The 12,953-nt window shown below is 48.5% G+C and overlaps 1 protein-coding gene across 1 annotated transcript; it reads right to left on the bottom strand.

Moving 5' to 3' along the window:
- Window positions 1-5,110: 5,110 nt before the first annotated feature.
- Window positions 5,111-12,730, bottom strand: KRT9 (keratin 9). The gene is made up of 8 exons (XM_003913044.5): window positions 10,696-12,730; window positions 9,449-9,531; window positions 9,170-9,326; window positions 8,737-8,898; window positions 7,850-7,975; window positions 7,504-7,727; window positions 6,697-7,091; window positions 5,111-5,575 (listed from the first exon to the last, which is right to left on the bottom strand). Exons 1-8 carry the CDS (start codon window positions 11,350-11,352, stop codon window positions 5,556-5,558), a joined length of 1,824 nt encoding a protein of 607 aa, XP_003913093.2. The 5' UTR covers window positions 11,353-12,730; the 3' UTR covers window positions 5,111-5,555.
- Window positions 12,731-12,953: the final 223 nt, after the last annotated feature.

The following is a 12,953-nucleotide window of genomic DNA, read 5'->3' on the forward strand; positions in this document are numbered from 1 at the left end:
TCCATTCTGACTTGGTGGTTTCATGGTCTTGGCAGAGGCAGCAACTCCCTTGGCAGATCCACTCTGCTTTGTCATTTGGGGGGTTCTGGAAAAATCACCCTAGATTCTGTTTCTCCAGCCCTCCTAGTGATTCTTTGAGGTATCTAGAGCTCTCAGAAATCCCTTACTTGTTAAAATAGCCACAGAGTAGTTTCTGGTAGTTGCAATTGAGAATCTAACCAATACAGAGATCAGATGACGAATGGAGTTTTAGCCCGAGTTTGCTTCTCATGAGCCCAGTGGTATCCCAGACCAATCTGTGGTTATTTCCCAGTGTCTGGAGTGGACTAGACATAGTCAGTAAATGGCTCCTGATCTATGGAGTAAGGATTACACGGTTTATAAAAAGTGCTAACAATACTACATCTCTAAGGGAATGACAGAGATTAGTGCCACATGAAAGATTTGATGGGCCAGGAGCAGTGGCTCATGCCTGTAATCCCTGCGCTTTGGAAGGGCAAGATGGGGAGAGAACACAGGAATTTAAGACCAGCCCTGGCAATATAGTGAGATCCCTGTCTCTAGTTGAAAATAAAAACTTCAAAAATTAGCCTGGGGTGGTGGCACACGCTTGCAGTCCCAGCTACTTGGGAGCATGAAGTAGGAGGATTGCTTGAGCCTGGGAGGTCAAGGCTTCAGTGAGCTGTGGTCGCACCACTGCACTCCAGCCTGGGCAATAGAGAGAGACACTGTCTCAAACAAAAAAAAGATTTGATAAATTTAAGGTTAACTTGCCTATTTTTTCTGTGCAGAACATAAACAGATGTTAGAGAATGGCCATGAATTATTTTACAATTTATCACATGGTTGTTCCAACAGCAGTCATTGATCCAGATTGTGTCTCTTTTCTAAAGCAGATCACCGTTGACCCTGGCACCTGCTGTGGGAAATTCTTTTTTCCCTATTCCAATAAACAAAGAGTACCAGAATAAATTTGCTTTCACCTACAGAGAAAGTAACACAGTCATTCTCCCTTATCCATGGTTTCGCTTTCCACAGCTTCAGTTACCTGTGGTCAACTGTCCTCCAAAAAAATCAAATGGAAAATTCCAAAAATAAACAATTCTTCAGTTTTAAAGTGTGCTGTCCTGAGGAGAGTGATGAAATCTCACACTGCCCCACTCTGTCCAGCCCAGGAGAGGAATCATCCCTTTGTGTAGCTCTCCACACTGTATGCACCACCCACCCGCTAGTCACTTAGTTACTGTCTCAGTTGTCAGATCAACTGTCACAGTACTGCCATGCTTGCGTTCCCTTATTTTACTTCATTATGACCCCAAAGTGCAAGAGCAGTGATGCTGATAATTCAGATTTGCCAAAGGGAAGCCGCAAAGTGCTTTTTTTTTTTTTTTTAAGAGTTTTGCTCTTGTTGCCCAGGCTGGAGCACAATGGTGCGATTTTAGCTCACTGCAACCTCCGCCTCCCAGGTTCAAGCGATTCTCCTGCCTCCTGAGTAGCTGGGATTACAGGTATGCACCATCACGCCCAGCTAATTATGTATTTTTAGTAGAGACAGGGTTTCTCCATATTGGTCAGGCTGGTCTCGAACTCCCAACCTCGGGTGATCCACCAGCCTCCCAAAGTGCTGGGATCACAGGCACGAGCCACCGCGCCCAGCCAGCAAAGTGCTTTCTTTAAAAGAAAAGATGACAGTTCTCAACTTACTAAGGAAAGAAAAAAAATCATATGCTGAGGTTGCTAAGATCTACAGTATGATAAGATATTTTGAGAGAGACCACATTCACATAATTTTTATTACAGTATATTGTTATAACAATTCTATTTTATTGGATATTGTTGTTAATCTCTTACGGTGCCTAACTTATAAAGTAAACTGTATCTTCAGTATGAATGTGTAGGAAAAAGCACAGTGTATATAGGTCTAGGTACTATCCACAGTTTTGGGCATCCACTCAGGATCTTCGAATTATTCCCTGTGAAATAAGGAGGAACTGCTGGGCATTTTTCCAGGATGTGCAGAGAATCAAACTTGGAGGGTATGCAAACAGAGACATTCCCCAAATCATGCTCAAGGATTGCTCTAGGAACACACCACTGCTGTCACTGCTGGCCACCAAAATAGCAGCTCAAACTATTGATGGTGGGCACTGCATATCTTTGCCAGAGCCGCCGCTATTGCTTCCTCAACAAACCACATGTCTCTGTTCAGCCTTGTTCCTGCCGTAACAAATTCCACTCAGCACCTCCTTTACGTCAAAAGCAAAGTCCTTCACTCCAATGGTGTGCAATGGTTAAAAAAAAAAAAAAAAAAAAAAGTCTTGTGAGGGTGCACCTGAGTGGCAGGGCTGTCAGAGGCCTATGCCCTAGATGCAGGTGAGCTCGGAAAAGCACGTTTCTGGCCTCTCCCTCCGGAAGCTTCAGACTCAAGGTGGAGAATTTCCCAAACTGAGGTAGAGAAAAGATACATAAAATGGGCCGGGCATGGTGGCTCACGCCTGTAATCCCAGCACTTTGGGAGACCAAGGCAAGTGGATCACCTGAGGTCAGGAGTTCGAGCCCAGCCTGGCCAACATGGTGAAACCCCGTCTTTACTAAAAATGCAAAACTTAGCTCAGCATGATGGCAGGCACCTGTAATCCCAGCTACTCGGGAGACTGAGGCAGGAAAATCGCTTGAACCCAGGAGGTGGAGGTTGCGGTGAGCTGAGATCGTGCCACTGCACTCCAGCCTGGGCAACAGAGCAAGACTTTGTCTCAAAAAATAAAAATAAAAAATAAATAAATAAATAAATAAATAAAAAGATATGTAAAATGGTAGATGAGGAAGACAGCAGGTAGCAGAAAAAAAACCAGAGAAGAGTGAACAGTTGCACATTAACAGTGGAGCACTAGAAATGGGATCACAGACTCTCACTGCTCAGGTGTCTTGCTAGAGCCACCTTTGACCCAGAAACACCAATGACCTGCCTGCTCTCATCTCCACAAATCCCAGGATCTTGAATCCCCCTGGGTTTCTGTGTCACTTCATGCCCTAAGCGTACTCTTACGTAACTCCTCTGCCAGTGATTTGAGCCAGCCTGTGGCCATTTGTGTTTTCCAAAAATGACCACACCAATATATCCCATTGCATATGCTGTTCTTCAACATGACATGCACACACCTCCATCTAGAGACGGGGTTTGTATTTGCTTTCTATTTCTGCCTAACAAATTACTGCGAACTCAGCAGCTTAAAACAGCACCCATGTATTAGCTGACAGTTCCACAGGTGTAATCGGATTCTCCCTGCAGGATATCACAAGGGTGAAATCAAGATGTCAGCCAGGCTGAGTTCTCATCTGAATTCTCATCTGGGGGAAATCTGCTTCCAAACTCTTCTTTGATCTTGGAAAACTTCAGTTGTTTGCAGTTGGAGGACTGTGATCTCCTTTTTCTTGCTGTCTCTCAGCTCCTAGAGCCCACACACATTCCTTGTTCCACGACCCCGTTTCATCTTCAGCCAACAAGGGCACATTGAAATCTTCCCAGACTTCAAATCTCTGACTTCTGTGACCAGTCAGACAAAACTCTTGGATTTTAAACGGTTCATGTGATGAAATCAGGTCTGCCAGATAATCTCCCTCTCTTGGGGTCAACGCATTTGAGAACTTAGTTACCAAAATCCCTTCACAGTAGCACCTAGGTTAGTGTTTGATCGAATAACCGGGAGAAGATACGTGTGCAGCAGAGCCAGAAATTGGGAAAGCATCTCAGAATTCTGCCTGCTACAGATCTATGTCCTTTCCCTTGAATCTAGGCAGGCCCGTGACTACAGAAGAAGTGACACTGTGTGACTTCCCCATCCAGGTGATAAAAGTCAAACCGCCTCTTTCTGGCGGTTTCTCCCTTGGGACGTGTGTCTTGGGAGCCCTGAGCCAGCTTGTAAGAAGTCGGGCTACCCTGAAGCTACCGCACTGGAGGGATCACATCGAACTCTCCGCAGAGATAGAGAGAGATGTCCAAGGAGCCCCAGCGAGGCCAGATATGAGTGACTAAGACTTCAAATGACTCCAGCCCCCAGCCTGTAAGCCGCAAGGAAACCAAGAGGAGCAGAGACAAGCAGTCCCCAACCAAGCCCTGTCAAAACTGCAGATTCATGAGCAAAATGAATTTTGTCATTTTAAGCCTCTATACTTTGGGGTAGCTTAATAGGCAGCTATAGTATCGGGTACATAGGCTGAGGGAGCCTATTTGTCCCTAGTGATAAAAAGGATTTTTGACTATCAGAATCTTTAGAGAATATTATTGGCTGCTATCTTGCGGAATGTCCCTTACTTTGCCTTGAAGGACTTTATTTGTGCCTATATTTTTTACTCGAAATCTTCCAAGCAAAGACCACATCATTTTTGTCTTGTTTTCCTCCATAGTTAACACATGACATGCCAATACACTATGGTAGATCGTTTGCAAAAAATTGCTTCAGTTATTGCCCTCCCTATATCCATGCCCATTGCCATGTGGCTTTGCAGTTCCTCCCCTCAAGAGAAGTCTATTTCCCCTGCCCTTGAATCTGGGCTAGGTTGTGACTTGGTTGGCCAATACAGTATAGCCAAAGTGACTTCTCTGAGCCTAAACCTCAAGAGGCCTTGCATGTTTCTGCTCATTATCTTGGAACGCTTGCTCAAGCTAGTTGGCTGGAGGATGGGAGTCACATACCCCATTCATCCTCATCACCCCAACTAGCACCCAGTCAACGACCAGAGGAAGAGCCACCTGGCTGACTTGCAGTGAACCACAGATGCATAAAGTGAAACAAAGCTTCCCAGTCTAAACTGCAAAACTGTAAGCTAAATGAATGGTTGTTGTTTTCAGTCACTAAACTTGGGTTCCTTTGTTACAAGCAAAAGTTAACTAATAGAAAAGTGAACCCACACTCTTTATAACAGATTGATTATCCCTTTACTCTGTCACCAAGGACAGAATGCAGTGATGGGATCATAGGTCACTGAAGCCTCCAACTCCTGGGCCCGAGCAATCCTACCACCTCAGTCTCCTGAGTAGCTGGGACCACAGGTGCCCACAACCATGCCTGTCTAATTTTTTTTTTAGTTTTTTGTAAAGACAGGTCTCACCATGTTGCTCAGGCTAGTCTTGAACTCCTGGCCCCAAGTGACCCTCCTGTCTCAGCCTCCCAAAGTGCTAGGATTACAAACATGAGCTACTATGTCCTGCCCACCCTATCCCTTCTTAATCCCAAAGAACAAATGGATCAAAGTCTGAGTTTGACTTGCAGTAGGAAAGCTTTATTATAGTCAAGATCATGCAGGGTGTGAGATCACCCCAGGCCAGAGAGAGGAAAGAGGTCTGTCTCCCCAACCCTGAAGTCATCAAAGCCAAGCAGGGTTGGAAGCCAGTGGAAAGCCAGAGGCATATATGCCAAGTCAGTCCAGTCCCAAATGGGCACAGGGGCTGGTTGCCAGCTATTCCTGATGTCAGGATCCAATAAGCAGGCTTCATCAGGGGTCTGCCCATCTGGGGATGGTCAGCTGGGGCTGGGCAGGAGAAGTTTACAGAGGCTCTAGTATCGCGAAAGGAAGCCTGTGAAGAGACAGAAGGGAGATGAGGGGGAGAAGGGAGGACTGTGAGCAGGGGCAGAGAGGTTGGGACTTGGGGAAAGATGGGGAAACTCAAAGTAAGGACACTAGAGCTCAAAGAGCTGGAGAATCCTGAGGTGGAAGGACTCTGGGTTCTCCCAATCTACTGGTCCCCATCTAATTCCTGAATCTCTGTTGCAGCAAACCTGGCAGATGCACCCCCAAGTCTGAGGGTGGGGAGTTTATGAGGCAGCCCCCTCCATTCAACAGATATGTTAGTCAATTATTTGGATATTGAGGCAAAAATGGCCCCGGCCTCACTCCTAGATGTACATCCATGGCCCTGCAGTGCCACTGGACACACAAAACCACATCAGACACCCCACAGGGCAGCTCCCAGGCACCTCAAGTCTTCTCTGAGCTAAACATCCCCAGTCATATTACCCAGCCTTTTACTATAATTTCATATTACATTTTTATTTTATAAAACTCAATGTGTACATGGGAAAATTTTCCCTGATCTAGAGACCAACTCACCTGTGTGAGTCTTTCTTACATTTAGATTATGTTCATCCTTTTGGCAGTTGCATCATGCAATAGTTGTGCAAACCAACCACTGACTGCAATCCCTGAGTCTCTTTTCCAGCTGAACTGCTGCTGATCCAGGTCCCCCATCCTCATGAGGGTTGAAAGTACCGGCTGTGAAGCCCCACAGAGCTGAACCCCTCATTTGTGATTGTATGACTTTGAGCAAAGTAGTTATTTTAGTTATTTTCTCTGAACCTCATTTTCCTTAAAATGGGGATTATAATGAAACCTACTTCAAAGGGTGTATCATGATAATGCACAATTTTCAACCCATCTCCTACACTACTGAGACTCAGCCATGTGTAGATTTAGTCCTAGCCTCACCCTAGGCTCTGTCAAAAATAATGATCAATTGAGAACCAAGGGCATGTCTCTGGCACCTCATAGAGGTTTCCCTAACATCTAGCTCTATTCAGAATCTGTATTTCCCAGAGATTCAAAAATACTAAAAAAAAAAAAAGGGTGATACCTTGACTCTCCACACCACAACCTAGAGTTGTGCCTCCCTCCACCCCACAACCTAGGATTGTCCCTTACCTTTTGTCTCATCTTGGTCACCAGATTTTGAGGAAGAAGACTGGGAATGGGATGATTTTCCGCTTCCTCCTCCATAGCCGCCACCACTTCCACTCCCTTCTTCACCACCTCCATAGCTGCCTCCACTTTCACCTCCAAAACCACTTCCTCCACCATGGCTGCCTCCACTTCCTCCCCTGGACCCACTTCCTCCTCCAGAGCCACTTCCTCCTCCATAGTTGCCCCCACTTCCTCCACTATGGCCACCTCCACTTCCTCCGCTATGGCCACCTCCACTTCCTCCACCATAGCTGCCTCCACTTCCTCCCCTGGAACCTCTTCCATAACTTCCTCCACTTCCTCCTCGACCTCCTTGGCCACCTCCAAGACCAATTTTTCCAGCTCCGGAGGATTCACTAGGAAAGAAAGAAAACAAGAGAGTTAAAATGAGCGGCCCAAACACACATATATGAGGATGGACCTGAACAGAGTCAGGACCCAAACATGAATCTTTCTGTTTTCCTTCCTGGGAGGCAGAGGACAGAGTCTGGGCTGGCACCATAGCTGGGAGGGTAGAGGCTCCAGCTGGGACTGTGGAGCTTTCCCCTCCCTGGAGCAGGGAGGCAGCGCCTTCTCTCAGTGTCACCATCCTCCTTCCCCAAAGCCCAAATGCACTGAGATCCCCACCGCCCCCAGGATGAAGAAGTCCTCAACCCATAAGACCCTGTGTATAAGAACTTCCCCCAGCTGCCTCTATCCAGAGGGACAGAAGGAGTATCAGAGGCCTAAGAGACCCCCAGGGGTTCCACTGAATCATGGGGCACCTACAAGTCTTCCTGGCCTCCCTCAAGGAGGTTGCGGTAGGTCTGGATTTCTTGCTCCAGCCGCATCTTAATGCTGAGCAGAAGGCTGTATTCCTGATTCTGGCACTCGATCTCTTGCCGGACTTCAGTGATCTGGGCCTCCAAGTTACTGATCTGCTCCTGGATCATCTGCAGCTGGCCACAGTAGCGGTTCTTCGTGTCTTCCAAGCTCTTCTCCAGGGCTGCTTTCTAAGGGTCAAGAGAAGGCTTTAAGAGGAATGCTACATCATAACTCCTCTTCTTCCCACTCCTGGGCTGCAAAGCCTTCCTGTGCCCCACCTTGGCAAAGGGTCTACAGCAGAACTACCAACCTTGCTGAGCTGAGACTGCAGCTCAATCTCCAACTCCTGGACACCGTGCCGGAGCTGGGTCACCTCCTTGGCACTGGACTGCACCTCCTGACCACTACTGGATACCTCATTCTCGATCTGGGTTATCTGCAAAACCAAAGGCTCAGTAAGCATCAGGCTGGGCCAGGAGCTTCAGTGGGCAAGATTCTGCCCCATTCACCAGGATCTTCACCTGCAGGGCCAAGGCTGATCCAAAGCCAAGGACAAGTCTTTCTGAGTTCTGGGTACCCTCCAGCCATGAAGGTTTGTCCAGTCCTCTCAATATGACCTTCCCTCTCAACAAGGTTGCAAGACCCTTCACACTTTGTCTCACAACCATCTTTCTAATCTAACCTTATTCCAAACTTCCCCCACCTTTCACACACACACACACACACACCACAGACCATGCCTTCATGTATGTGTCAGACTCTGGCTAGGCACTGGAGACTCAAGGAGGAAGAGAACCACCAAGGAGTTCAGTACAGTATGGGAGACACACTGTATCCCTCTCTTGTAGTCTTACATTACATAGCATTAGATTAAATTGTTCACGTTCTGCTTTTGTTCACACACATCTAATAAACTGTGAGCTTCTCAAGGCAGCAATCTTCTTTGGCTCATATCTGAGACATCAATACCTCTGAGACATCAATACTTTACATATAACATGGCACTGGGAAGCTACTTTGTAATGATGTTGGTATGCAGTGAATGAAGATGGTTGAATGACTTCCATTGGAAGATGGATAAATGACAGCTTCACTGAGAGATGGAGAGATAGGAGGATGAAGGAATGGGAGGCCGGAGGGATGGAGATATGCATAGATGGAGGGGAGGAGGTTGAATGGGCAGCCCACTCTGCTCACCTGAGTCTCATATTGATTCTCGATGTCCTTTCTGTTCTTAGCAATGAGCTGCTCATACTCCTGACGCATGTCATTGAGGGTCTTGGTGAGATCTTTGCCAGGAGCAACGTTTATCTCCACATTGACATCTCCACTGTTCTGCCCAGTCAGCTGACTCATCTCCTGCCAGGGAGGAAGGGGAGATGAGGTCAGGGATAAAGTCCTCTGCACCACCTTTCAGATTTCTGCCTGTGGTCCCCACAGGGTACAAAAAGGGGACACAGTTGTGAAGCCAAAGCCCACCCACTACCATAGGTGATGCCAAGGAGAAGCTGAAAGTGTCCTCAAGAGCAAAGGAGAGGGTGTCTCCCAGGTAATTCTCCAAAGCTCCCCTGCTGTCTCGGCATTTCTGCTCCTCCCTCTCCCCAGTAAGCCATAAGCCCCAGCACCCTACCTCCTTATGATTCTTCTTGAGGGCCATCAGCTCCTCCTGCAGAGTCTCATACTGCATCTCCAGGTCAGACTTCTCCATGGTCAGATTGTCCAGCACCTGCCGCAGGCCATTGATGTCAGCATCCACTCCTTGCCGCAGGTTTTGCTCCATCTCGAACCTGCAGACCAGCCAGGGTAGAAAACAATCAAGACGGAACCAGGGCCTACCAGGACCTCCAGAGCACTGAGGTTCAGGAGGTAAGGGCTGATGACAGGAGAGGAAAGGAGGAGCAGGGCTCACTTTATCCTGAAGTCATCTAGTGTCATGCGAGTGTTGTCGATGTCCACAAGAGTTTTGTTGTTGCCCACTGTCAGGTCCACAATCTGAAAAAAAATGACACAACCATGAAATCACACTGTGGACCACTGCTTGGAAGGCAAGAGGCCAGACAAAGCCACAGGAGGTGAGGATTCCACTCAGGAAGATTCTCAAGAGGAATGAGGAACTTCCAACAGCTGGGACATGGCACAGACCCCTTCCAGGCTTCAGCGAAGATGTTTGGTGTGGCCTTCATTCATTCATTCAACAAATATTTGAAGATCTACTGCAAAGGGCATTGTAGGATTTAGAGATTACTGACATCCTGTTCCTCAAGGAGCCCACCATTGACTACAAAGTCAAAAGTGTCCTAAAAGAGTTCAAGGAAAGGAGAGGTGGCTTATGGCAATGGGAGATCAAGAAAGACTTCAGGAAGGAGCTGGCTGGCAATTGAATTGGGCGCTGAAGGATGGCTAGGGTGTAACATTAATAAATAAATGGATGAGGTTTGGAGTAGAAGAAACAGCACATCCAGACACATGCAGGAGTGAAAACAAGAGGAATCACTGAATATACTGAAGAGTCAGACTGTGAGCTCCACCAGAACTCAGTCTAGCACATCACTGTGTCTACCCAGTGCAACCCTGAGGGTAGGCACTCACTGAACTGAATGGCTGAATAAATGGACAGATAGATGGACATGTGGGTGGAGGGAGGGAGGAAGGGATGGATGGATGGATGGATGGATGGATGGATGGGTGGATGGATGGATGGATGGATGGATAGCTTCCTTTCCCAGAGTTCTGGATCCTCTCCATCACTTGAATAACCAAATGTACAATCGGGTCCAAAATACCTTAAAAGATCAAGATACACTCCTAAAGAAGCCTAGGAGAAGTACAAAGGAAGAGAGAGTATTGACTTAGACCAGACCTAAAGGAGGTTCCACATCCAGTCCCAGCTCAGCTCATGTTAACCCAGGCCTCCTCTCTGCTCTGCCCAAACTCTGAAAGTTGAAGAAATGGAAATGAACCCTCAGAGCACAGGCCAAAGTCCTATCCTGGGATCCCCAGAAACCAAACACAAGTTTGTTTCTGATGAAAGCGTACATTTCCAAAATGTGGATTCCCTGGCTATTATCTGAGCTTAGAGTTTAGCATTTTACCTTTTTTGGAAGATAAAGAATGTAAGAGAAAAAGACCAAGACAGAGACAGTTTCCTGCACCTACCTGGTCCTTGAGATCATCAATAGTGTTGTAGTAAGAGGAGTAGTTCTTCTGGGTTGCAGCAGGGCCCTTCTTGTCATACCAATCCTGGATCTTATTCTCCAGGTCATTGTTGGCCTCCTCTAGAGCCTGTACCTTATCCAAGTAAGAGGCCAGCCGAGTATTGAGTTCCTGCATGGCGCTCTTCTCATTAGTAGTCAGAATACCACCATCACCGCCTCCAGCACCACCTCCAAAGCCCCCAAATCCACCCCCATAGCCACCACCAAACCCACCCCCATAGCTACCACCAAAGCCACCTCCAGAACCACCACCAAAGCCACCTCCAAAACCCCCAGAACTACCATAGCCTCCTCCAGAAGCACCACCAAAACCTCTGGAACCACCCCCAAAGCCACCACCTAAACTACTGGCACTAAAACCACCCCCAGATCCTCCGCCGTAGCTGTAGCCAAAACTGCCGCCACCTCCCCTCCCACAGACACGAGAGCTTCCCCCTCCATAGCCACTGGAAGAGCTGAATCGGCCCCCTCCTCCACCGCCCCCTGAGGAGCTGAAGCGGCTGTAGGAAGACCTTATGCTGCCCCCGCTGCCCACACCGCCCCCGCCACCCCCGCCGCTGCGGCTCAAGTAGGACGAGGAGAACTGTCTGCAGCTCATGATACGGCTGGTAGCTCACGGGTTAAGAAGCAGTGGTAGGAGTGCTGCCGGCTCCCAAGTGCAGGGTACAGAGCTGTCCCTGGGACTGCCTACTTATACCCCCAGCTGAAGGTGGCACACCTAGGTGTGCCCTTGGTCTGTGCCAGCCTCCCCCCACAGACCTGAGGGAGGTCTGGGATACGGAGGCAGCTCGGCTGCCCCAGGCTCAGCGTCCTTTGGTGACTGCCTGGGGGCGACCCAGCCTCTCTCCATTGTGTGGGATAATTTGATGATATTAGGCTGTCAGGGCCACCATAAATCAGCTCTACTGCCACAGGGGTGACCTAGATCCTGGAGCCTGGTCTCTGGCTGGCCCCAACAGCAGGTCTGAGACTTAGCCCCTTCAGGATAGAAACTCGCAGAAGCAGAGTCACCTCCTCTATTGATGGTCAGTGCTGTCTGCATCCCTCCTTGCTCCCACCTTGTGCCCACTGTGGGCTGAGCTGGAACCAGGGTACTAAGGAGTTATCACAGAGGAGGGGGAGGCACAGCCCCTGCCCTTGTAGAGACCCAAAAGGATGAAACCAGTCCTCGCTCTCAGGATCCTCAAGGCTTTCTGTGGAGACTGAGGCTCTGCCCTTGGGAGACTCCAGTTTGATAAGAAGACAACAGGCATGGCCAAAAGATGGAGAGAGGCACCCAGACCTTGCCCGCCCGCGCTCAAGGACAGCGTGCAGAGTTCACACAAAGGGCTGGGAGAAGAAAGTGGACCAAATAAACAAGGGGGTGCTGACACTAGCTGACCTCTGAGCAGGAATGCAAGTGGCTCGACTGTCCTGGTCCTTTTGCAGGGCCCAGCAGGGAGCGTGGCATTGACCTTGGTCGAGTGCCTACCCAATACGGAGCTCGGGAGGGGATACCGAGATGTGTGACATTTCCCTGCTCCTGGCAGAAACTTGGATGTATATTCTGGTCACCAAGGCCAGAAGAGAATGGTGAAGAACGCGCTGGTCTCCGGTCTGCCTACCTGAGCTCCATCCAGCTCCATGCTCATGAGCTGTGTGACTTTGATAAGTTACTTAACTACTCTGTGCCTCAGTTTCCTCCTCTGAAAAAGGTTGATATGAATAGTTTGTCCATCTCCTAGTAAGAGACTTGTGAGAAATGCTCAAAAAATGTTTGACTCTCTCTGATCATTCAGCCCCCTAACTCCCCGTTAACTCTGCCCTCATCTGGACCTTAGCCATGAGCTTCTAACCGCCCTCCCTGCCTCTCCCATGTCCCTCTGACTCTTCCTGCAGAGCAGCCAGAATGATCTTTCTAATCCATGTCTGACAACATCACTTCACTGGCTTCGCTCCACCCTCAAGATAAGGTCCACATTCCTGGCACTTAGGCCAGTCACCATCTTTCCATTCCTGCCCCATCTCCCACCATCCCCCTGACCCCCTAGAAAACCATACAACACTCCCCAAATGCCCTTCTTCCCTCTAAGAATACTCGGCACTTGCCGTGACCTCTAATTGAAATGCCTCCCTCCATCTTTTCTACACAGAAAACTACTCATCTTCAGTGATCGCTCTGAGTGCCTCCTCCTCCGTCTTCCTGTACTCTCGCCCCCT

The sequence above is a fragment of the Papio anubis genome, chromosome 17 (assembly GCF_008728515.1).
Source record: "Papio anubis isolate 15944 chromosome 17, Panubis1.0, whole genome shotgun sequence".
Taxonomy (NCBI): domain Eukaryota; kingdom Metazoa; phylum Chordata; class Mammalia; order Primates; family Cercopithecidae; genus Papio; species Papio anubis.